The 27,471-nt window shown below is 37.8% G+C and overlaps 1 protein-coding gene across 3 annotated transcripts in view; it reads right to left on the bottom strand.

Annotated features, from left to right (window-relative positions):
• STK10 (serine/threonine kinase 10) overlaps positions 1–27,471 on the bottom strand; it is an 88,391-nt gene that overhangs the window by 46,547 nt on the left and 14,373 nt on the right. For all 3 annotated transcript variants that reach the window (XM_088133672.1, XM_088133673.1, XM_088133674.1), the window contains one exon: positions 9,492–9,656. In XM_088133672.1, the coding sequence (XP_087989798.1) occupies positions 9,492–9,656 (165 nt within the window). The remainder of the gene's footprint in view (positions 1–9,491; positions 9,657–27,471) is intronic.

Here is a 27,471-nt window from a genome sequence, read left to right as displayed (position 1 = left end):
TATGAAGTCCAATAATAAAGCTTGCCTTCCAATGCCAAACTTAAACACTCAGAGTGTTCCATTCTACAGAACAATACTAAGCAGACATTTATTTCACCTTTCGAGCTCTTGGCTAGCTACAGTATACAAATTGTGTGGTCAAATTCAACAGAAGAAAGAAACAAAACCTAGTTACTATGGAGCATATAGAAACATAACACAATCCCCTACTCAAGTCAGCTGGCAATTCTGGTGGCCTTTCGTAAATGAAAAACCAGGAAGAAAAGGTCTAAAGGTTGTTCATACTGGTTATTCCTGGAACTCATCTAAACCTTTCATGTATATCAACATATTAACCTCATGACCTTCCTTTCCTTGACTCAATGGCACTAGGCAACTCTAATCTCTCAGCTGAATTTGCCTTCTGATGTTGGATCACTAATCCTAAAAAGACTGCATACCAGATGGTTTCTAGAAAATCTTAAAATGGTGCACAAAGTTTGGCATAGACTTTCTGAATTATATCCCCTGTCCATCTGCTCCAGCATTTTTTTTTCAGTTGTGAGAAAGGTACTGATCAACACACACACTTAATCACATAATTAAATTTTTAGAAAAACTGATAAAAAAAAATAGTCTTATGAGATGACCTTGGTAGGTCCCATAGCTGAGTTCAAGCCAGGCTTGATAGTCCAATTCCCTACAAACGCAAGCACAATGTTGTAAGAGAATTGCACAGTGGTGGCAAATGTCACATTTCTTTCCCCACTCTTTTTCCTCACTTATCAATTCCTTTTAAAATATTTCTGGAGCTGTTTACAAGGATTAGTATTTAATCACACTCAAACTAGAGTAGCTTTATGAGGAGAAAGAACTTTTTTTTAAAGAGACAAAATGACTAGCTTGGAAACAGCTTTGTGAACTGGTTGAATTGGATAGGTGTTGGGGAAAATAGTTAGAAAAATGGGAACAAGAGATTCTTCCAGATCAATCACTCTTGGACAGTTATCACGTAACTGAAGCTAACTAGGATCACTGTAGCTATGCATTAGAGGTAATTCTCACCCTTTTAGGGAAAAAAAAATCTATACCATCCAAAAAGGATCCACACCGGACAGAATACTGAAAGTCAGCCTTGATTAATAAATAGAGGAGTGTTACTGTTTCATTATGTAAGAAGTTCAGTCAAGTGCTCTCAGAAAGACTGCTAGGACTCAGCAACCAGTAGAATCTTTTAAAAGGATGCTTGCCACTGCATTTTTGGAGACAGATTTGTCTTCTCTCCAAAGAGATAAAATCCATCCTTTCAAATTTCTTAACACAGTCCTCACTCCTTTCAGCAGAAGAGATTTAAAGTCTGTGGCATGGCAATTTAACTGCTGAGTAAGCAAAGATTAGAGCTGAAAACTTGGCACCACCCTTCCTGTGTGAAGAATTCATGACCTTTGGTCGTTTTTCTTACAAACTGGCAATTCTCTCAATAATTAATCCCGCAGGGGAAGCATGCTAAAAAGTAGGGTGTGTGTGCCAGAGACAGAATGAGAGATAGTTGCATATTACTGGGTGTGTTCCGTTTGCTTTGCTGAAACTGTCCCAGAACTAAATTCTCTCTGCAAACTGTATCAACTTTCCAAAAATACTGCTCTGACACATGAACCTGGCATTTGCATCTCCTCTATCTCAAGATCCACTAGCTAGAAAATCTTATCATGCCCAAAATATTAGGGTCACAATTCACTTTCTGTACTCAAAATATCCGAGTTTCATACTTTCCATCAGAAGTGAAAAAAGCAAGCCATTACTATTTGGGTCTCCAATGGGACACTTGGGGCACAAAGACCTTCATGGCCTAGGACCTGGCTATCTGAGGGACCATGTCTCTTCCAGCTTCTGCCTGTCCTGTAAATCAGGCAGAATTAGCACGTTTTGGGTCCCATTGATTAAACCGGGTCATTTGATGGGACCCAGGAACTGTGCCTTCCCTGTTGCAGTGCCTGTCCTCTGGAACAGTAACTCCCCAGAGAGCCATACTATTATTAGATTTATATCTTGCCTTTATTTGTACAGCTCAAGGCAGCCTACATAATGCTCCCTCCCTGTTTTTCCCACAATAACAACCCTGTGAGTTGGACTGGGCTGAGAGTGAGCGATTGGCCCAAAATCATGCAGATGGCTAAGGGAGGCTTAGAACTCACAGTCTCCTGGTTTCTAGTCTAGCACCTTAACCACTGCACCAAGCTGGCTTCTATACACTATACCATATAGTCTGTACCATGGTCTCATTCTAAGGGGCCCTAAAAAAAAAAAAAAAACAATTCTTCCCCAGCCCTTGGGCTAGGGGTGCAGCATATGGGAATATTTTACATTCAGGATGTGTGTTTTATTACTCTCTCTGAATGTTTATCACCCTTTCCTATCTGTTATACTGTTTCAAATTAATATTAATATTTTAATACTATATGCTGCCCAGAGTCATTATGGAGTCAACTAGCTTCAGAAATTATATAAATAAATAAAATGTGCCTGCCAATGTCCCTGCTCCACTGCTAGCATGCTGCAGAGCACTAGCCTCAAGGTTGCATTTTCTAAAAGGCTTCTATAAAACAGTGCGAGATTGTAACTCAATGCTTTGCTTTCTGGCAAATAGGCTTTTTAAAAAATTTAGCCACACCCACCAAGGCAACCATCTTGTGAAAGTGCCCATAACATGCTGTCAAAACTGGAATGTACCCTCTGGTTCAAAAAGACTGCAGACCCCTGCACTAAAATATATTTCTTGACTATTCAACCTATACATTGGTTCTTGTGACATTTCTTTTCCAGAGTTGATGCTGCAGAACCTTAATTGTTCATTTAGCAGTTAAGATGAAACTAAACGAAAAGCCAGAATATCCTGTTTTCTTTCAGCAGGAAACTCCAATGAGACACACAGACAAAATGGAGTCAAATGGGTTTACTGTAAAACAAGAGAAGAAAAATATCAGCCTCCTCCATGGAAACCTAATATATGCAAAAGCTTTTTTTAAGCTGAAGGAAGCAATCCCCACCATAGCTCAGAGATAGACCACATATTTCTTCAAACATTTCCGGGAATCACTGGAAAATATTTTTTTTGTCTGAAATACTGAAGACCTGCCTGCTGGTCAGTCTTCCTTATAGTCAGCCATAAAGCAGCTTTCTACATTTTGGTCTCTCATTCTAGTGTTATTTAATGGCCATTTAATATAATGTCTACTGATAAGGTTTAATAGGAAATGAAAGCAACCACAAAAAAACAACAAACCAAATGAAAAGCGATGTGGCATATGTTCAAAGTCAGGCTCGCAAGGATGTAACTGCTGATACCATTTCCATATTTCTTTTTTTAAACCCATATATACATTTCTTGAAGGGTTGCCCTAGGTAATACTTTTCAACATCTACATGAGACTGCTCGGTGAGGTCATCCTCCAGCTTGGGGTTTGGTATCATCAGTATGCTGCAGTATATCTTTCGACCCCAGGCCAGTCAACTGATGCTATCAAGGTTCTGTCCCAGTGCCTGGAGGCTGTGCTGGTTTGGATGGTGAGAAACCATCTCCAACCCAGTCCAACCAAGATTGAGTGGCTACAGGTGTTTGGACCACCTAGATCTGGGGATATTTCATCTCTGACCTTGGATGGGATGGCACTTCCCCATTCAAGGGTGCTGTGCAATCTGGGAGTCTTCCTGGATTCATAGATCCTACTTGATGAGTAGGTGACAACTATGGACAAGAAGGTCTTTGCATAGCTCCATCTGGTGTGTCAGTTGCATCCTTTCCTAGATAGAGGGACCTTTCAGACAGTCACCTACACCCCAGTCACCTCACAGCTTGACTACTGCAACACACTTTAATGGGACTGTCCTTGAAGTCCATGTAGAAGCTACAACTGGCCCAGAACACAACAGCATGGGCAGTGATGGGCATGCCTCACTATGCCCATGTAACACTTCTGCTTTGTGAGCTGTCCTGGTTGCCAGTTTGCTTCCAGGCACAATTCAAGGTGCTGGTCATTACTATAAAGCCCTACATGGCCTGGTTACTTGAAGTATCACCTATCTCCCCTAATATCTACCCAGCCACTTCAATCCGGCAGAGAGGGCTGCTCTGGATTCAATTAAACAATGTCATCTATTGGGACCCTAGAAACGTGCCTTCTCTGTCATAGTACTTGCCCTCTGGAATGAGGTTCCCCCTGGGATCCAAATAGACCCCACTCTGCTAATGTTTCGAAGGGCCTTGAAGACCTGGCTCTTTGCCCAGACCTTTGTCGAGGGTGAGGGAAGCCCCCTTTGAACTGTGGACTTCATTTTTTTTCATTCCTGTTCGATTTGTCATCCTTGCCATCTTTTACTCTTCATTTTTGTCCATTATTGTGTTTTTTCTTGTGATTAATATTTTTATTTGTGAACCTCCCAGAGTTGTTGAGAGTTGGGCAGCATATAAATATAAATAAATAAATTCATGAAGAATGTACTGGGACACAGAAAAAGCAATAATCTTAAATCAGAGGGGGACATTCTTTGGCATGCAACCCCCTTTTTGTGTCCCCCAGAGCTCATAGTGCTAAAATTTGGAAGTAAATTATTGGAAATCAGTGGTATTATTGCATGACAATTTTTAGCAGGAGACAAAATAAATCTGTTTTGCATTAAGATAGGCTTAGCGCATCTCAAGCCAGAAAAAAGTGACATCATGGGCCTATATCTTGCAACCTCCTACTCTCCAAACATAATGCTAAAAGTATCACTATTTTGAAAATTTGGGAATTTTAATAAGAAGTAAAATTATTTCTACTTGTGCCTGGAAGGAATGATTTCAGACAGGAAAATACATACTTTTGATAACTTGGCCCATGCTCAATTACTACTGGAGCATTAATTGTTCATACACACACACTGAAGGTCAAATTAATACTTATTTCCCTGGAATAAGGCCTGATTTAGTGATTTCTCCCCCCCCCGCCCCCAAAAGGATGCAGAGTTTATACCATACTTGTGTTATCCAGCTGCTCCCAGGCAAAATACAAAGAACTAGTTATTATCCATAAAGCCCTAAACAGCTGGGATTCAGGTTACTTGAGAGACACCATGTTCTACATTATTCCCACCCGTACTGAGATCATCTGAGGAGGTTTCTAGAATGCAGCTTTGCTGGATTGGGAAAAATAGGTTCTTCCTTGGCTTTTTAAAAGGTTGTGAAAACACATAAGTAGGTAGGTAGGTAATAAACAAACAAACAAACATTTCCCAGGAGGGAACCTATGGCAGATCTTGAACTTGGGATGACTGAGAAGGATTGTCCAATAGAGATTCAGCTCTGGCCTAAAAGGAGAAAACTGCACTCAGAGCCTCCAGTTGCTTTTGTACACTACCAAATCATAATTAAGGGTTCATTCACATGGTCCTGTTGACATGCTTTCCTCCCATCCCTGACTCATCTTTCCTCCCATCTTCTTTCACTCTAAGATTGTTGATGGAGCAGGAAGTCAGTGGCATAGAAGCTGGCTTTAGCAAGATTGAAAGCAATGGAATGAAGAATGGTGAAGCAAAAACATCTTGGGTTAACTGATATTCAAGTTTCCTGCTGTGGCAGTTACATTGGGAGCTAGAGTTTTTCCAAGGTAGAAAGTTGGTTGTGTCTTCTACTAGTTTTAAGGCTGAAATTTTGGCTAAATCAGGAGAAAGGTGGGGAAAATGCACTAATTAATGTAGTGGAAGGGTCTCCACTACATATTCACAGAGGGCAATCAGCCATTTAAAGCAACTCCATCCTAATACAGAATAAAAATTCTTAAACAGACATACCATGCCAAAGCCCTGGGAAATTTTGCTGAGTTCAAGGCAGGGAGCCTATCATCCTGCCAAGTTCTAGCCAGAAAGTCTGATAACTACCTTCAGAGAAGACTACTGAACCTCAAAGGCCAGAGAATGTACCATCAATTTGTTCTTGGTAGGAAGACCTGGGTGCTTGGTTCCAAACTTGAGCATTTGGGGATAGTCTCAAAGAGAGATATCCAATAGACTGAGAAATCTTCAGAGGCAAAACCATCAGGTTCAAAAGGATCAGCACAAGCTCTGCTAGGAGATGAATGGGGTGAACTGCATGGCTCAGTGGAGGCAGACAAAAATCTGAGACTGGGGAGCCTCAGCAGATGTAGACTTAACTAAGGGGAAGATTGTAATTTCTGGACAAGCAACAGGCCTTGCATGCCAGAAAAGAAAAAGCTCTAAGAATGAAAGAGCATTGCTAGCAAAGCTGCCTGTCATATGGTTGGTCTAAAGACAATTATGTAGCAGATTTCAGAAGAAATATGGCATAGAAGGCCAATACTTGGAATGATCTTCCTACTATACTTTGGGCAAGTTCAGGGAATTCAGGTCCACTAATTAGAACTGCGAAAGTTTTGATGCGCCCGTGTGATCTCACAAAACCATCGCACATTTTTGGTGACTTCAGAGAATCTAAAGAAGTGTTTACTGGGGTATGGGGGAAGTTAAATGTCAACAGCTTGTCTGGCATGCAAGTATTCAGTAGGTGGAATTTAAATAGCTAATTCCCTGGGGAAACAGATTGCTTCCATTTTGCTATTCTTCTGCAATACAAGAGTACCATTCACCAGCACGTTAGGCATAATGCCTTATTTTTCCTGAACAAACATAAAAGCTAACTAGGGAAGAAGCAAACTGAGAATGTCACTCGTGAAGCAGTTAACTCATCAATAGCAAGTTACAAGAGGAAGGGAAGGTGGAAATAGCCCCAGGTGGGGAAAAAAATTAGACAGTAATGAATCTAGTATTGCACTTTGAAACTGAATAGATTACAACCATTTGGGTATCCAAACTCATTTAAATCATCTTCAATATTTCATGAAATATACTTTGTCCTTTCAGTGCCTTGTTATTGAACCAAGTTTGCTACTGTAGCAGTTCCAAACTATGCTATGAAGGACCAACAGCTCAAACTTTTAATTCTGGATTGCTCACATGCCTTCAGGTGAGTTCAGCTGGTAAAATTACTCAACTGAGTACTAATTTATAAACACCATCTTCCAAGTGCACTTTCCTCCTTTACTGCAATAAATAAATGCAAGAATTTAGCATTAGTGGTTATATTGATGAAATTATTATTCATAATATTAATGTAGGGAGGTTTGTACAGGTAGCCCTCATTTAGCGACTGCCTCAGACAGAGACCATTAGCAGATACGACAGTGATGAAAAAGTAACTTTGTGACCAATGCAATGTTTCTTTTAAAACATTAATCTGTATTAATAAAACACTTCACAGAGGCTTGAAGATTCATGAGCATCCAGATGCCAGAGCTTGTGTGTCAGGCCTAGTGTGCCATTTGAACCTTTCAAAAATCATTTGGAGAGAACTGGCAGATTCCAGAGGACTGTAAAGTGTCTTCCTTCTTAGCACATGCCTGCACTGGAGGTTCTGGTTCCGAAGTTCTACTTCTGTAGACTAAACCTGACACAGGAGAAACAGTAGTAGGAAATCCAAAAGGGGATGTTGTGTATTTGTCTGTTATTGGGACTCTGACTAGTCCAGTGTTTCTCAACCTCAGCAACTTTAAAATGGGTGGATTTCAACTCCCAGAATTCCCCAGCTGGTGCTTGTTGAAGTCCACCCATCTTAAAGTTGCCAAGGTTGAGAAACACTGCTCTATAGTAACGATCACATATAAGCATTCCACTTCCATCGAGGTACTTAATTCAATTTAAAATGTGTAAGTGATGGCAGCTGGAACTCATATTCACATACAATACTAAATTTTTTTTAGGGGGAAAGCTGCAATATGAACCTAACAGCTAGGATGCACATTGACTTTAAAAATAACTCTGTTAGGATTTCTATACTATGATGAAATATTCATACATGCAGAGAAACAGCATAAGAGGGTTATGTGTAAACCGATCTTAGGCAGGGCAGCTAAAATACCTGAAAAAGAAATAGAGCTGAAGAATTTCAAATACTGGGCAGATTAGAAATATAATGAACATTATAACCTAGATCAATGTTTTCTCGTCCTTGGCAACTTTAAGAAATGTGGACTTCAACTCCCAGAATTCCCCAGCCAGCTTGCTGGCTGGGGAATTCTGGGAGTTGAAGTCCACATATCTTAAAGTTGCCAAGGTTGAGAAACATTGATCTAGTCTTTTGGAGTGGGGCAGCTATAATACACCTAAGAAAATAAAAAAAAATGCATAAGAAAAATCTTCAAAAGTGGAAATCTGGTGCAAAACTGAGCAAAAAGGAGCTTACTGATAAGTTGTGACTCAAAATATGGAAGCCATTGGGCATAAGCATTCCTCTGTTAGGGGAAAGATAAAACCACAACTAATGAAAAATTGAGTGGGCAAGAATTTGCCTATCCCTTCGCCATTATCTTTTAAGTTGCTTTTAGACAACTCCCAACTGCATGCCAGCTCAGAATGCAGTCACTTTAGAGAAAGAGAAAGCATGCTAATCTTTACCTCTTGAAAAAAATCCTGAGCAAAAGAGCATTTGTTTAAACAAGTTGAGTTTCCTTCTAAGAAGAACTGCTCAAAATCAAGACGGAAGGTGGTCAGATGAGGGCGGATGGTTTGGTGAATCATCTCTCTTTCCAAATAGCCCACTCCATCCCTGTTGCTAAATGTTTCCCTCCGCAAAACCCCACATGACTAACTCCCACCCAAACTCTCCAAAGTTTGTTTTCAGTTACATTTATGTGAACTTGGGGTGTTCCTTTCATTGACATATCTTGCAACTTCCACTACTTAAGAGTGCAATATAGTGATTTTAAACAAATAACTGCCACAGAACGTTGATTTGGTTCTTCTAATAGTTGTGTAGGTTCCCTGCTGCAATGTATTTTTTTCCTTCTGAGTTCTAGAAATTTCATTGAACATTTTTCTGCAATATAATTTAGAAGATCAACACGTTTGAATTGTAGAAACTCCTGTTTAGATTAAACAATCTTCCAGGTAGAAAGTCCCAACTACTAAAGTCAATGCTAGTGAAGGATGATCATTGTTGTAGAATGGACAGGCAGTCAGTTTAATCTTGAAGTTCATGTGTGATGCTTGAACCAACCAGAGTTTAATCAGTCTGAATAAAACAAAGTCCAGCTATCAAAAAAGATGCATTTCTGGTTCTTCTGTAGAGATTCATAAGGAAAATAGGCAGAAGGAAATTCTGGAACACTGGTAGCATAAAAGGAAGGTCTATCTCAGTGCAATTAAGATTAATGGTAGGCAGTGAGATCATAAGCAAATAAGAACTCCACATAACAACTGTTAACTGTATTTATGAAGAAAATCTCATAATCAATACACTGCATAAAGATATTCAATAAGTAGCTTCAAAAAGACTAAGCTACATGGAATCAGCATATGTCTGCTTGTGCATAATCTTGCATATTCAAGTTCCAAGGTGTTACCTGGAAAAGTTCCAAGGTGTTACCTGGAAAAAGAAGAACACTGCATTAGAGTCCTCTTACCCATAATTTGCTGTCATGATAAAAGGCTCCTAACAGTTTTACAATGTATGGGTGGTCACAAGTAGCAAGAATCTCTATCTCCACCATGTAGTCCTCCAGTTCATCTTCACTTTTGGTCTCAATGACTTTGGCAGCAGCTAAGGCTCCAGTCTCTCTGTTTTTAGCCTGTAATATACAAGCAAAAGGAACATTATGTCATGCATTACCAGTGACAAACTGATGAGTGCTATTCCATACACCTGGAAGAAAAATTTTCATTATTTAGGGTTATGAGTATTGTATCAAATAACAACCCTAATGTAATCAGTACACGAGAGTGTACTAAAATGTGTCAAGAAATGTCAAAACATATCTATAACTATGGGAATGACTCAAATTAACCATGATGGCCAAAGCAGCAATCAATATCCTACTACTGTGTCTGAAGGCAGCTCCATCTGAAAGCCATTCAGTGACCAACTGCCATGGCTGAGGGACTACAGAGAAAAGAGACAAATGCTTCTCCTTTTTGGTCAAATGCACCTCTATGACCTGCTAAATTGCCACTTATGCAGATGTGGAACACAGTCTAAACTACAGTTGGGTAACTTGCAGATTGAGACAGACTTCTGCATTGAGAAGTTTCTGGCCAAGTTACTAAGATTACTGTAAGTTGGTAAAAGCTGCATATATTCAAATGTGCATATGTACTTGGATATTTCCACACATTTAAGTGCATTTGCAACCCATCTTACCAGCAAGCATCATACGTGAACCTCAAGATTAAACTGGCTGCCTGTCCCATTCTAAACAATTCCTAAATGGGCATGTTGTTCAAATCCTTCACCATCAATACATCCAAACTAGGAAGTGGAGCTGGAGGACAAGGGGGAATAATGTAAAGGGTCAAAGTAGCTTACCTAAATCATAGCAGAATGGATCAAAGATATATGAACAAAACTATTATCACTGGGTATCTAAAGTGGAAATATTGCAAGTGGATTGTACTATAAACTGAAAATGTAATGCTCTTCAAATTATATGAAGCTAATTCTCTTTTTATAAGCTGCTCTTTTTTTATCTTTTTAATTTTTTTATTACAAAAAGAAGAAAAAATACACAAAAGTACTCTAACAAAAAAGTGAAAAAATACAACAAAGAGGAAAAAAAGTGTTAATATATCATTATAATAAATAATTACAATTCTATATATGCTTATCTATTACAAATATTATTCAAGTGCATATATATTTCTAATAGATTTATATGATTAACATTTTTTTAAATTAATCCCTATTAATGAAACATGGGATGGGACAGGTTTACCTCACAGATACTTTGACAAAACTTAAAGGTGTGGCCATTCTTGATCAGAAAGTATTCCCAATTGATGTACCACAAGTTGTCACTGATGTAAATCGGCATTATTTGTGTGCCAAAATAGCAGAGACTGCAATAGCTATGGTTAATGTTTATGAACCAAATTTAGATTCTCCTATTATGCTTTATGAATGTTTTCAACATTTGGATGAGTGTATTTATGATAAACTAATAATAGGAGATTTTAATGAAATATTGGATCCTGAGCTTGATAGTAATACACTGGAACAGAAAAATCAATCAATAGCGAGGAAAACAATTAAGACTTATATGGAAGAATTGAATTTAGTAGACCCCTGGCATTTGATGTATCCAACTAAAAGAGAATATACATTTTATTCAAATGTGCATCAGAACTTTTTAGGCTTGATTATTTTTTAATATTGTCGATTTTATATAATCAAATTCAAGAATTTAACATTGATGTATGTTATGTATCTGATCATAGTGCAACCACCTTGAAATGTGTGTTTCAGAAACCAGTTAAGGTATCAAGAAATTGATATCTTAATGTTTCCCTATTGAATGATAAAGAATTTGTACAACAAATGCAGATAGAGGCCTTACAATATTTTGATCTGAATTCAGAAACATCAAGTGCCCGAATTTTTGAAATGGAAGCATATAAAGCATACATTCAAGGTAGAATTATTGCTTATGCATCACACAAAAATAAGATTAAAAATAAAAGGGAAACTAATTTAAAAGATGAATTGAAATATTTATGGGCACAGATGGGTTAGATGCCCATCTACAGTCTTGTACAGAGAAATACAGAAAAAGAAATAGGAGTTAACTGTAATATTACAGAAAACAGAATTTATGCTAACATGTTTACAACAGAGATACTGGGAGAATGGTGAAAGACTTGGTAAGATCTTGGCTAATCATTTAAAGCAAAAGATAGGGCAATGATTCCAATCATTAGAGGTGAAAGAGATGAAATGTATAAAACTTCAATGGATAGTAATTGTCAATTTTTAAAATTTTATTTAGAATTATATAGTAAACCAGAGGATATATCGAATGAAGATATAGAGGCTTTTTAAAATAAAATTAACCTACCACATTTAGATGACACACAAAAATAACTCTTATTCACTCCACTATCTGAGCTAGAGATTAAACAAATAATTTTAAAAATGGCAACTGGTAAAACACCAGGATTAGATGGATTCCCTATCAAGTGGTACAAAACATTTATAGATCTTCTGGTGCCCAAACTTTGTCAAGTATATGAAGAGATATTTGATAAGGAAATTTTATCACCAGCATTTAATCACGCTTATATTACAGTTATACTAAAAGCAGGTAAAGATCATACTCGGCATGCTAATTATTGTCCAGTCTCATTGATTAATGTCAACACAAAGATTTTAACAGTAGTGTTAGCAAACTGATTACAGCAAGTGCTATTGTTTGTTATTAAGAATGATCAAGCAGGGTTTATAAAAACTAGACAAGCAGCAGACAGCATTAGGTTAGCTGTAGATTTAATAGACTTGAATAAAAACAAAGATTAGTTTGTAATTTTATCATTAGATGCTGAAAAAGCCTTTGACAAAATACATAAACAATATATGCTTGATGTACTAAAAAGATTTGGATTTCCTTTGGAATTTATAAAATGGATGAAGTTATTATATGAGTCACCCACATCTAAAGTAAAGGTTAATGGTATGTTTTCTCCTACTTTTCCACTATTTAGAGGAACAAGACAAGGATGTCCAGTTTTACCCTTGCTTTTTAACATTTGTGTGGAACCCTTGGCTTGTGCTATTAGACAACACAGGGAGATTTACTGAGTAGTACACAAATCAGTTGAACATAAACTGGTTTTATTTGTAGATTTCTAAATAAATCTAAATCTGAGGTTTATTTCTAAACCTCACACTACTATTTCAGTGTTGATGCAAATGATAGATGCCTTTAGTAAAATAGCAGGATATTCTATTAACTGGTCCAAATTGGAGTTGATGCCAATAGGTGAAAATTTGGTTACCCATCCATTTAAGGAATATCAATTCTGTATTTGTACCAAATCCATTAAATATTTAGATATGTGGATATCAAAAGATATAACTCAGTAACATGTAATATAAATAAAATATATAAAGAGGTTTCTTCAGATATGAATAGATGGGAGTCATTAAACCTCACCCTTTGGGGAAAGGTGAATTCTCTCAAAATGAATATTATTCCCAGATTAATTTATATTCTGAGAGGAATTCCAGTTTTTATATCTGGAAAATATTTTCAGAAAATAAATTCTTTGTTTAGAAAATTTCTATGGGGTTCTTCAGTTCCGAGAAGATCTTTACAAAAAATACAATTATCAATTAATGAGGGAGGATTCGGTCTTCTGAATCTGGAGTTATATCACCATACTTACCTATTGTCAATTATTAAATACTGGAAGCCAACAAGTGGTGTTAATTTTCCGATTTGGGCAATTTTGGAATACACATATGTAACACCTTTGGTTGGATGGACAGTATTAGGATCTAAATATATTAAAACTCTAATATCTCTGGAAACAATTTCATCAGTTAGAAAGCTACAGAACATAATGTCTAATAAAAAAAGATTTGACCCTTTTTCCCATGCCAAACTGACTTTATGGGGAATGGAAACCCAACTTTAAAAATGGGAAAAAGATGGTGATATGCAAAAATTGTATGGAAGTGGGGATATTGACTTTGGACCAACTGATAGATGATGAAGATGAATTTTTAATGTATTCTGTGTTAAGAGATAAATATCATCTATCAGATGCAACCCAATGCCAATATTTACAGTTACAACATTTGTTAACAACATTGTTTGGACCAGCAGCATTTTCAGCTTCTGAGACACCAGAGATACTAGAACACCTTGTTAAATCCTTTAGAACTGAAAAAACGATTAGCTTTTATAGATATTTGTTATCAATAAATCAATTTGATATGCAGATGTTAAGGGATGAGTGGAATAAGGAATTAGAGGTTTCTATATTGCCTATGGGAGAGTGTCTTAACTTCTATAGCAAGAGTGTCAATGGACCTTAAACTATGACTTATACCACAAAAAATAATATTTAGAATCTATTGAACTCCACTACTTCTGTATAGAAAAGAACTGTCAAAAACAGCATTTTGTTGGAAATGTAATAAGGACAATGCCTCTTTAAAGCATATGTTTTTACAATGTCCTATAACTCCTCCCTAACTTTTGGGAGAAAGTAGTGGACAATATAAATATGATTGTGCGACGAAAGCTAAAATTTTCAGAGGATAATATTCTTTTGAACTATATACCTAGTACGTGGAACTTGATAACTGGACAACATAAATGGATTCTCCGTGCCCTTACTATGGCCAAAAGACTGATATTGCAACATTGAAAGATAAATGTATGGCCCCATTTATTCAATGGATTGAAGACCTGATTGCACTTGACACTTATGAGCGAATTGCCTACAGACACAGACTTCGTATGGACAAGTATAATGAAATATGGGATTAATTTAGACAAAATACAGTAGGTTAAAAAAAAAGCTGCTCTAAGATAGCTTGAACTGAAGAGTGACAGACCCAGAAGTCCTTTAAATTAAGCAAAATCAAATCTCTAGCAGCAAGTCTCCAATACTTTACCTCCTCTGCATCTGGCAATTCAATTCTTAAGCAAATTAGGCAAATGAAGCCTTTAAGGACAGTGTTCTCCAACATGATGCCCTCCTGATTAGCATACTAGGGGAAAGCTGAACTAGATCTCATTACTGATCTGAATTTGGTCAACTAAGCCAAGCAAGAGCCAGCAGGCCCTAGTCAGTTTTGGGAGCTTTTTGAGAAAGGTACTGAACAGCATTAGCCCTCCTACCCATCTTGGACTATGATATCTAGTTCTGCTCCCTTGTTCATCTGAACCCAATTCCCAGTGGCATCTCTTTGGCCAAGACGTGCAAGGAATGAAAAATACATCTGAACAAGAGATGGCAATGCATAAAGCTCAGAATAATGATCATTTTTTTCAGAAACCTGTTTCTCTAGACTGTCCCACTTCTAGAGATTCCCACTTCCCAGGTCTGTGTCCAGGTGATCTACCAAGGTATAGGGACAGTCAGTCAGTGATTACAAACAGAACATCATACAAAGCATCCCCTAATGGTTTCTATCCAGTTGACAAAAAGGGATATTTAGCATAAGCTTTCGTGATAAACAGAGGTACACATACACAAACAGATGAATAGCTAAGATAGTAACAGCCTGAGTAAACTTGACCAAACTACTTAAGTATAGCAAAAGACCATATGCTCCACAACTTTATCTAATACTCTACACCATGGATTCTCTGAAGGTAGTACATAACTCTCTCTTTTCGTGAAAACACATGGCAGTACTTTCCATCCTGAATCTTGTGCAAAGCTCTCATCGGGTGACAAGTTTGGGGGGGGGGCATGGGCAGAGAGTTATGCTTCACTGGAAAATTCTAAGGGCTTGTTTTTAATCTACGTTATTGCTTTCTCTTTTTAGGTCTCTGTTTAGAAAATCTTTGCAGAGAGTTTATAATGAGATTTGTGCCCAGCATAAACATTCAAGGTGTGCTTGAGTCAAGGCAATATTGGTAATGCAGAAACACGTCTGCTACTATGATTTAAGAGAGAGTGCAATTTAGCAAGCAGTGTTTTGGAGGCTGAAGCTGAATTTGTGCCCTTGCCCCATCCCATCTCTTTCTAAAAAGAAAGGGTGAGCTGGGGAAAAAAAAAGAATAAATAATTTTCTTTTCTTTTTGAAATGTCATTGTAGTTCTCTTTAGAGAAGTGTAATTTGTACAAAAAAAAATGTCAGAAAATACTGTGCAATACACTGGCTTACTGTGTGGAACTTAGAATAAGAGAATACATGCCATCAAGTGATGTATTCTCAGAAAGATCTACTCTCTCCCCACAGGGTACAGAACTATTGGCTCAGGAGTACCAGAACATGGTTCTGCTCACCACTGTACCACTACCAAATGACATTAAGAAGTACAAGATCCTCCTACTGGAGGAAACAAAGTAAGATCCTAGTGATACTGGTTAGGCATCAACTTTAAGAGATCCACTGTAATAAGGATTTACTTTTTAGTATGGATAACCCTCCAAATGCAACATCTTTTTCTGGATTATGTATTAGCATGACTCCAGGAACTGTGCTCATATAGCATCCTAAGTCACTTTTTTCCCCAGTCATGTTTTAGTAAGCCAGAAGAAGAAGTCAGATTCATTCTTGCAAGTGAGTAAAGAAATCTTGACTTTTTGTCAATTTCTCTTTCTTTTTAAGCTACTTTTGCTATCATCTTTATGAAGAGATTACACAAGCTTAGAGCAGCACTCTTTAGGAACTTCCCAAAGTTGTTACCAAATTATTATTTTAATGTGACAAAAGGTGAAATTATTAAATTCATTACCAAAGAACAATCAAATTAATTCTTAATTTCTTAACTGTAAATAAAATGAAAGCAAATGTAGGTTTCAGCCTGCCCATACCCGCTATTTTTTGGACTATGGCCCTGGCATGTCACACAAAGATCAAGTATGGCATTTGGTGTGAAAAACATTTGCGGGACCCTGTCCCAGAACAGTAAGTGTCAATGTTCAACCTACACTCTGCAGTGGAAGCATCTGCTGGGTCATGCAACAATACCCACAAGACAGAGAGGACTTAGCTTATATGTTGCCCCTCAAGTCTGTCTTCTTCTGAAACCCTACCCCATTACTTGTCTATTCATTGCTCAAATTTTCCAGACTCACATTTGCAACATATCTCACTTTAACATTCACCAATGGCTGGGTTTTTTTTTTCAGAAAAAATCACTACAGATGAGAAATGGAGGCAGAAATCAAATGTGTTAATAGCTTGTCTTACATGGCTTCTAATGCCCGTTATTTATTACACATATCTGTATTCTGATTTCCAGTTATCTCATATCTAAAGCAGTACAATAACTACACAGCAACAGGACAGCTTTTGTAGAAAAGCTATTCAGCCAGGCAATAAACAGGGAGGAAAAAAAAAAACAGTATGAGAGGTTACAGTGACAATGATTGCTGCCTCATCATAAATTCAATTTAGTTATTCTGGAACATTTCTATTACAATTTCTGAATTTGTGAAAGTCTGAAAAATGGAAACACAGACCACTGAAGTTATATATTAAGTCAACAAACTTCTGTTGTGCATCTTGCCCTCAGGACAAAGTACAATGCTCAAAGATTATTCTCAATATGCTTTCCAAGAGATTTGCAAACACATTACATTTCTTCATCTTCTATCTGTTCAGTGCAGTATGAAAATAATTTCACAGCATACAAAGTATGATGGACAACAGCTAGAACAAAACTTTCACTGGTCAGGAAAAAATGGCAAAGACTTTTTTTGAAAGACTAGAAACCTTATATGGACTTTTTGCTGAAAGAAAAAAGATTGATGATTTCGGGATTCAGGGATTAAGAAGGGTTGAAGAGGATGGGGAAAAGATTAAGATGATAATTACTCGACAGAAAGAAGGGCGGGAGGCATAATTGTATGTTTTCTTTTCTTTCTTATTTCCTTTTTCTCTTTTCCTGACTTTCTATCTCTTGTTTTGTAAAATTTTACTATATTGAAAATCTCTCTCTCTCTCTCTCTCTCTCTCTCTCTCTCAAGAAATGGAAACTTTCACCTGAAAAATGTGCCACCTTTAGACATACATCTTTTGGTGTTATAGACATGCCTTAACAACTGATTCTGTGGAGCAAGACTCAACCATTCCATGATCCAGTATTCTCATGCATGCCTCAGCATGCTCTCTGCTGGCCTCTATCCGGAAGTAAACTTCCTCTCATTTCAGATGAAAAGTGATTAAAACATCTACTGTTCACAGTTTATTAGAAATGAGAGGATATTGAAAAAAAATAAAAACAATAAAGTAATAATGAACTATTCTGTTCAAAGATGCTCAAGAAACTCAGACAAACAAGGGGCATCCATATACAGTGGTACCTCGGGTTATGAACGCCTCTGTTAACGAACTTTTCAGGTTATGACCAGCTACGGCCGCAAAAATTTACCTCGGTTTGGGAACTCCGCCTCAGGGTACGAACAGGATACGTGGCCATTTTCCGCCCCTGACACGTTGTCCGCGGCCATTTTTCCACCCGACGTGGTCCGCAGCCATTTTCTGCCCCTGACACGTCCACAGCCATTTTTCTGCCCCTGACACGTGGTCCGCGGCCATTTTTCCGCCCCTGACACGTGGTCCGCGGCCATTTTTCCGCCCCTGACACGTGGTCCGCGGCCATTTTCCGCCTGACACGTGGTCCGCGGCCATTTTTCCGCCCCTGACACGTGGTCCGCGGCCATTTTTCCGCCCCTGACATGTGGTCCGCGGCCATTTTCCACCCCTGACACGTGGTCGTAGGGAGGGGGACTCTCCCTCCAAGCAATAGCCGCCTCCCTGTCCTCCACGCCAGAACGGATTAACGGTAATTACATTGAACCTTATGGGGAAATTTCTTTCAGGTTGAGACCAATTCGGGGTGCGACCAGAGTCATGGAACGAATTAAGTTCATAAACCGAGGTACCACTGTATTTGTAAACATGTGACAACTGCAGGATAGAGTTACAATATAGAGTGCTCGTCTTCAGAGTTGTCTTCAGTCCTGTCAACTTCCAGGATACCCAGTACCATTCCCTTTCCACCTTAGCTTTTAGTCCCTGACACTCCCAAACACCAAGTATTAATTCTGTTGCCAGTAATCATATTCCATCCTCACTGGATCAGGAGTTTGTTTTTCTATCTGTACAGAGTCTTATATAAAGACTTCTCATTCATATACTGTATCCTGGGATTTCTGAGCTTGTTGATTTATTGATGGTACTTTGATGTCTACATAAAGATTCACAGTCAAAGACTCAGTTTGCTACTAGTATACAGATTAAAAATAATGATCAGAAAATAACCATAAATATTTAGCAAATGTAAGATAAAAGATGCCTGTGAAAATGGAATATTTAGCTGTAAATTGCTCAAGATTTGCCTGCTATTCTGGCCCAACTTGCCTTAGTACAGGCTGTTCAGTGAACTGAACAATTCGGTGAGCTGTTATTAACAAACTTTCATTTGTGAGAAACTGTGAGCCTCTTGTAAGGGCTGTTGCTCCTTCCTTTCTGTGGTTTACACAGCTTGCTTTCAGAGGGGAACTACTAGAAAAAGCTTTCTTTGAGATTGAACTTGCTGGAAATCATCCATAGCATAAGAACCCTTCACTTGAAGAGTGGGAAAGGAAGTCTTATACAGAGGCATGCACGTCTGCATGTCTCTTGTGTGTGTGATGTGATTCAGCTACTCCAGGTTAAATCTTCCGTGCTGAAAGCTATGCAAATATTCAGCTTATTGCAATGATCTCATAAATTACCCACATGATTTTATTTGGTAGTTACTCTAGCCAGCTATGACTTCCTCTTCTCTGCCAAGTAGAAATACATTATATTGATCACTTGATGTCTGCCAACTCAATCACTTGCATGTGAAACAAGACACTGATAGAAATGCTTTTTCAAAACCTATTTGCTCAATATGCCATTCTTTACAAGAGAGGCTGTTCTGATTTTCATTTGTGAATTGTAAACTACTGAGGTATCAAGAGATCAAGATTTGGGTGGGGTAACAAGCATGACAGGGTGTCTTTAAGTTGTGTCTTTCATCTCCAGATACTATTGAATGACATCCTGACCCCTCTAGCCAGTATGGCTAATGGTCAGATATAACAGCAGCTGAGAACCAAAGTGGTACAGTTGTTCAGGCGTGGGACCAGTTGGAGAGTTTCAAGGTCAAGTCTACATTCATCCATAGAACACAATGGGTGACCTTAGGCCAATCACTGTCAGCCCAACCAACCTCACAACATTCCTGACATGCGGGAAAAATGAAGGAGAGAATCCTATTTGCATAACCTTGAGCTCAAGGAAGAAATATACAATATAAATCAAATAAAATAAGTGAGTTATCACTTGTGACTCAAAACTAGGAATTACTGCCTTGAACTAAGCTGAGTCCAGGGCTAGAGATGCAAAATTTCTGGAGGAAAGAAAAACTCTGTTTTCTCATTTGCTTCCTGAAAAATACTGAAAAGAACTGAAATACTCATTTTCATAGTACTCTTTACTCATTTAAATTCTCTTTGCTACAATAAGAACATTACATGCATTATGTATAGCTTTGCTTATTCATAACATTCACTCATAAAATTATCAAGTTTAGTATATGTATTAAATATCAATGTACAATTTAGTTAGACAATAAATCCACATAACCTGAATTTACTATATATATTTTTCTTTAATGAAGCAATTGGTATTACATGCAAAGGACCTCTAAGAAATACAGGATCTCCTAATTCTGCAAGTAAGGTAAGTCAGCAAAAATAAATTCAGGAAAAAAATTGACATGACAATAAAATGGAACTATGTCTTCTGGACCTAGACTCTTCTTCATGTTCACATTTTTAGAAAAAGAGCTGAAGAAGGCAGGAAAAAAACAGGAAGACTCATTGCATAAAAGGCTTCCCTTTAGAGCAATATTCAGTTTTATTTTCTGACATAGCATGACTGTCAAGTTTCTGCTTCTCTTGAGACCAAAACTTATTTTTTATGTGCTAATAGACTTACAATGCTAAAAATTGAAGGTTTGATCAGGCTAAGACAAACTTCTGTATTCTTTCACATATTAATGCCCTGGGTACAGGAATTATTGTGCTCAGATATTATAAATGTATTACAGGTTATTAAAAAACATTTGGGAGGAATAAAGAATAAGAGTATATGAACATGTTATCTTACTCCATTTGCTATTCTGAAAAAGAAAATATTTAATTGGATCTTGATTATGTGCCATTGGTGTTGATTTTTAGTGAGAACAGAAATGGATTTTCTCCAGGAGGATCTGTCCCCAACCTGGACCTTCAGATCTTCCAATGATGCAGCCATGGCTGCTATAACTGAGTCCATTCACCTTGCTGCTGGTTATCCTCTTTGTTTCTTTCCTTCCACTTTTCCCAGCATTATAGACTTCTCTATAGAGCTAGGTGTTTGCATGATATGTCTAAATTATGATAATCTGAGCGTGGTCTTTTGGGCCTTGAGTAAGAACTCTAGTCTGATTTGTTCTATATTTCATTTGTTTATTTTCTTGGCTGTCCATGGTTCTTCTCCAACACTGAAGTTCAAAAGCATCAGTATTCTATCTTGCTTCTTCAACATCCAACTTTCAGTCCCATGGAGTTCCACAAGGAAAACCACTGCCTGTACGATTCTGATCTTTGTAGGTATAGACACATAATGGGATCTGAATACTGTATCTTTTCCAAGGCCTTCATGGCTTCTCTACCAAGTGCCAGTTTATAGCATATTTCTTGACTGCTTATTCCTTTACTGTTGATGGTTGATCCTAAAAGGTAGAAGTTATCTACCATTTTGATAACTTCATTGTCAATTCTAAGTCTGGTTGCTGTACCTATTATCAGCAGTCTGCTCTCCTATTTTTTTTTCATTGTGCTACTTGACTTTCATTGTTAGAGCCTCCACATCATTTTCATTTTCAACTCTCAGAGTACAGTACAGGTAGTCCTCACCTAACGTCCACAACAGGGACTGGAAAATTAGTCATTAAGTGGAGCAGTCATTAAGCGAGTCACCATGTGACCAGACCCGATTTGACAATTTTTACAATGGTCATTAAGCAAATCACCATAAGCGTATTCAGCTTCCCCAATGGATGGGTTTTTTGCCAGAATTTACTTAATGACCATGTGATTCACTTAATGACCATCATAAAAAAGGTCGCAAATTGCAATCACAGGACTGTGGGGGAGGTGGTGCGACGGTTTGCCACAGTCGTAAGTGCGCGTACAGGTCATAAAGCCCTTTTTCCAAGTCCTTTGTAACTTTGAACCACTGTTAAATCAACTGTCGTTAAGGGAGGACTGCCAGTAGTGTCATCAGCACAGCACAAGTTACTGATGTTTATTTCTCCACTTTTAAAACCACAGTCATCTTCTTCTAATCTAGTTTCCCTTCTTAAATTTTTCAGGGGGAAAAAAACTTGGGGAAACTAGATATTCCAATGTTTTTCTCCTTTTTTGGAGCTTTCACATCTCCACTTAGGGTAGGGCAATCCCTAATCAGTTTTCTGGTTGTTCAGACAGAATTCAAGAGGGCATATTTTTGCTGGGAGATATTAGCTGTATTAAAGGTTGCACCACATATTAGTATCCTTGCAAACACACAAAATTTATTTCATCAATAAGTTGTCTCCAATAATATAAATAGCCTTAAATGGAGGATACAAAGGCACAGAGCTAAAAAAATCAGGTATCAGAGTTGCCACTGAAAGTAAGTTCAGAGCAAGTGAGAACTGAAAGCAAATTCAGAGCAGGCCATATAGAAAGTCCAGTTGCACCCTTGAGCATTGTGCAGACTCTAGTAGGATGTGAATAACACTGTGAAAAAAATTATAAGGCATATATAAGGGAGGTGCTTCCCATCTCAACAAATACTGATGAGTAGAAAGTCTGTGTCCAATTCCTCTGCTGTGAATATATTACTGAAGAATAATTTAAATATCAATTTCGATTCAAGAAGTGTATTACTAATGATTTGGTTACAGAAACGCCCCTTTCTCCTTCCCCTTCCATCTCTCTCAGTGGAATATACTGTATACAATTCTCACAAGCATCTCTATTTCTATATGAACCTTACCTTATATATCAACCATGCCCAGCCTTTTGAGAAGCCAGACTCTTAGATACTAACTAACAGCACTGATTTCTTAAAATCTAGGAAACGACTAGAACTGACACACATCTGATATTGAGGCTGCTTTTCGTTTCTGCATTATAGTAAGAACTGCTGGCCTGTGTTCAGAAAGGACAATGATCTGGATTCCACAGCACTAGGGGGTAGGTGGGTAGGAACCAGCCTTCCTCACTATTAAAGAGAGAAAAAGCAATCCAGACTTCCTGCCCAAATCCTTTCTCCTTTCCCACCCCACTGCAAAAAAAATAAATAAATGTTGCAGCAGAAACAATTATACATTGAACAATAGCAGCGGAAATTACAAAATCCCATTTCAGCTTGAGCCAGTAACTAGAGTGGCCTGGCTGTTCATCTTTCAGAGGATGTGAAACAATGACTCAGGAAAACAAACTTGTATTTAGAACACTAATAGCATCTTGAAAGATGACCAAAACCCTATATTCACAATCTCTCAATATCTACAGAATATTCTATTCTTCCCTTACACCACCAGTTAAAAAGACTGCTATCACAATGTATAGAAAAGGCTGGAATAGTAATTAGGAAGTGTACTTGACTGAGTAATTCTGAAGTGCTGAATATGTCACATACCTTTGGAAAATCACTCAAGTTTCTCTAGAATTTGTTATGTTATGCATAAGGTGGGGACATCACTAACTTCCTGCCACACCTATCACCAACTCATATGGCTTCTAAACTATCCACGTATTAGACCAGCACCATCTCACATTCAGTCACTAACATCACTCCATTGCCAGCACAGCTTTTAACAATGGTTTTTCTCTCGGACTAAACTTCTGCTGGCCATAATGCAGTGCTGTCCCCTTAACGTCCATCTCATCTTAACTGGGAGAGAGGGAGAGGCATGGAGAGAAGGAGTCAGATATCCATACTTTTGAAAAAGCAAGGAAAGCTGTGTATCAGTGTTGAAGGGGTAAGATAGTTTTTGTAGCTTTCAAAATTTAAAAAAGATCACAAAATTATGGGTTGCTGCCCCAGATCAATGTTTTTCAAGCTCAAGATTAATATTCTCAAGCTAATTGGCACAATACTTAATTCTACATTATGCACTTCTTTCAAGCACTTTTAGAATGCCTCAAAAATGTCTTACAAGACAGCTTTTGGTAACAATATAATAAAAACAACATAAAACAACAGTATATATATATAGGAGTGAATACTAAAGTTCAGCAAACTCTCTGCCTCAAGCCTACCTCTTAAGAATATACATCATGGCTTTTCTGCTGATTTTAAGATAAGAGTTAAAAGTCTCCCTCCAGCCAAGTCTGACTTCTAGTGACTTTACGGATGTGTCCATGTAGTTATGGTTGCAAGAATACAGAAGAAGTTGGCCACTGCCTTCCTCTGGAATGTTTTCAACTCCCCAGTGGATGCACACAAAATGGCATAGCAAAATAATAGAAACAAGAGCACTCATCACCCCGCTGCCACAGACATCAGTAAATCTCCTTGAACATTATAAAAATAATTCCTAATCGCACTTGAACTACAGAGATGTTGGGAGAAAAAAACCCAGAATATTTGTATATTAATATTGCAAGAAAGGAGGGAAAGGGTGTCTACAAAGGGATAAACTTGTAGATCACAACAGTTGGGGACTGCAATGTACACAGATAAACACAGTTGTATCTACACTTAGTTGTGCATAGTTTCCACTGAAATCAGTTCGATCTAACTTAGTCTGCCTTCCCCATCTTGAAATGTTTTATACCACAACCCACTGTCAGCACAGCCAATGATCATGACAACTGGGAACGATGACCAGATACCACGTTGAGGAAGACCGTTAAAGCAACAATGTAAGCAACATATGCTATAGTACAATGTGCTTTAGCACATGACAAATGTTGTAAGTATAATATGGTATTTAAGTAAGCAATCTCTAGTTAAACTCAATTCCCATAGGGGCAATAACCTATACGGCAAATTCTACCATTCAGCCAGCTCTTCCAACCATTTTTATGCTCCAATATGGCCAAGAATCATAATTCAGAATGGTGATATACAACATGGGAACCCACTATCTGCTTAATTCATGAGGACACTGGAAAGAACAAGTTTAACATTTCTTCAAGTGCACTCTGTACTTAGCTCTAGATACAGAACCAACTATTCTTATTGGGAAATTGGATACCTACATACTTGTGAATGCTGCAGTGGTAAAGGCAATTATTTATTCTTTTTTCCTGAGTAATTGGATTAGGATCAATTTCCCTGAGCAAATGTTGAGTAAGGGTACACATAAGAGCAAATGTTGAGATGTACTGAACCTCTGCTCTAAGAACCCTTGCAGTTACCAAACACTCTTTACAAGCATTCACATACCCTTCTTTATAATGATAAGCATTTTGTTCATACAAGATATAAAGGCAGAATTCCAATGAGAATAATTTCACATTCCCTTAAATAAGCCCAACTAAGGGACTCTCAGGGCAATATGAAATAAGGCTGTTTCTGCCAAACACAGTTTTCTCTTAAGTAAGCCTTTGGTTACCATCTTGCCTCCTTTCTTAAAATTTCTGGATGTCAGCAGAACCATTGAATGGATTCACAGCTAATTTTACAACATATGAAAGTATTACTTCATATAAACCTGAATTCTTTGGCTTTATTTTGAAAGCAAGCAAACAAAGAAACAAAAACAAGCAAGTAGAGAAATAAAACCATACTTGACGTTCAACCGAGAGTAACAGCCAAAGAAATAAATATCCTATAGCAATGCTAGGCATTTCAAGCTGCTAACAAACCTAAGGAACAGTCAGTGATGTTGGTTGGAAGACTCCAAAACATTCTAATGGGAGAAATAACAATAAAAGCATCCGCCCCAATTTAACCAGGGTATACAATGGCCAAAGTCACGCAATGTACTAATACATTATTAAAGTGAAACATCTATTCCCCGTGTGTTCTTTTTTTCCAGCTTGAAATGTTGAGACACATTTTTGAAGGGGGTGGGTTTAAATAAAAACATGGTATTAGCTTGCTCAGAGTTTTGATATGGGCAGCGAACCAGAAGTGGAACATTTCTGCAGCTTTTCACTGGTCCTTTGTTGGTCATCTAACACACTATTAGCCCAATCAGCTTGCAAGGAAGGCATGGTACTGAATACTGTTTCAATTATAGAAATATGTAGTTCCAATATTGCAGTCTTTCTTGTTGGTACTCAGTCAGATCTGTGGCATTTTCAAATCCCACTAATATCTTGTGTTTACATACTTTACTACACAAAAACTTTCTAGACTTTTGTGATGAAATGAAAACATTTGCTTGAAGGTTGTGAAGGAAGAAAAAGGTGATTGTTATAATTAAATAATTATCAGCAGCATTTTGAGGAACTTCATATCCCACTTATTAGTTTTTTAGAAGTTGATTTTGTCTAATATGTACTTTAAACAGCGCTTGGCATTCTCCCAGAGTTAAAAATAAAGGAATGCTTTATTCAGAAATCAATTCTTAGCCACACGCCTATTGTGAACAGCCTGGAAGCTTAAGCAGCTTTTTCTTCCTTCCTACCTACCTTAAAGCTGTAAAGCTATTTTTAATGCTTTAGCATCAATCACTATGGAGAGCAGAGATTTTCCACTTAATTTTAAAGACCTACAGACATATTGCAAGCTCAGGAGGTGATTGCCCGATTACCAGAAATATTGACTGCCTAATGCCAGTTGAATCGTAAACCCCAACAATTCCATTTTAAGAAAAACATTGGAAGAGTCTTAACATATGGCCAGCCTTCATATAGAGTGAATGTGAATTGCTCTTTGAAAACGCCAGGAGGAAAGGAATAGGCTGAGGCACTTAAAAAGCAAGGACTGAGTAGCATCTAGCCCACTGAAATAGCATTTCTCTATAACACCCTTCCCCAATACAATACTCTCCAAATGTGTTAGGGTTGCAACTCCCAACATTCCTAGCCAGCATAGCTATTAGCATAGGAATTTGGGAATTGTGGTCACAATAAATCTGAAGGGAATAGGTTGAGGAAGGTTGCCCTAAATAGTGAGCGCTTGTCCCCAACCACTTCAACAGGTGATTGAGAATCTACACTGGTCCTTTCAAAAAAGAACAAGCTGGATTGTAAGTAGGTTTTATTACTGGAGAGGAACACATGCAGTTTCCAAACAACTACCATAAAAATGAAAATAAGAACATTTTCAAACTAGCTAAGGCATTGCTACCAGTGTCTATGTGCAATAGGTATTAGTGATTTCCCACTAAGTATATTGATGGGCCTGCCCTGGTAGAATCAGGAAACAATGTCCATCTAACATTAAACAAAACTTAAAATCATTACATCAGTTGTCAAGACTTACGGCACTGGGGCTATACCTATATAGATTTCCTCCCAAACCAGTCTGTAATGACTGGTTCTCAAAATTGCCAATCAAATTCTGGTTCAAGATAATGCCAGTTGGGAATATGCACTTTCTGAAAATAATTCTTAAGTACATCAGACTTTGGAGAAATACGCATCATCTTGCTATTCACCAAAGAGCCCAGCTTTTTGTAGGCTTCTCAACAAGCCTGAAAAAAGATGACACTACTTTAAGTACTCCACTTCTAAAGTTATAAATCATGTGGCTCTAAAAGCAACAGCCCAAATTTTTCAGAGTTATGCAGAAGGATTGGCCCTTTTCATAGTTAACAGGGAGGTGCTCTTCTCACACATTCGCAAACTCCAAAATGCATTTTTGGAGTAATTTTCAAAGCGAGCACTTCCCTAAGAGGCATGATGTCAAAGCAAAATTTATTTGGCATCTATGAGAATCACTCATTATACACTGGG

This window comes from Python bivittatus, unplaced genomic scaffold, assembly GCF_059951505.1.
Source record: "Python bivittatus isolate LINGU-HERP-01145 unplaced genomic scaffold, Pbiv_v1 ctg000080_np1212, whole genome shotgun sequence".
Classification (NCBI taxonomy): Eukaryota; Metazoa; Chordata; class Lepidosauria; order Squamata; family Pythonidae; genus Python; species Python bivittatus.
Note: the sequence above shows the minus strand (reverse complement) of the source record. Positions and strands in the feature narration are given on the sequence as shown.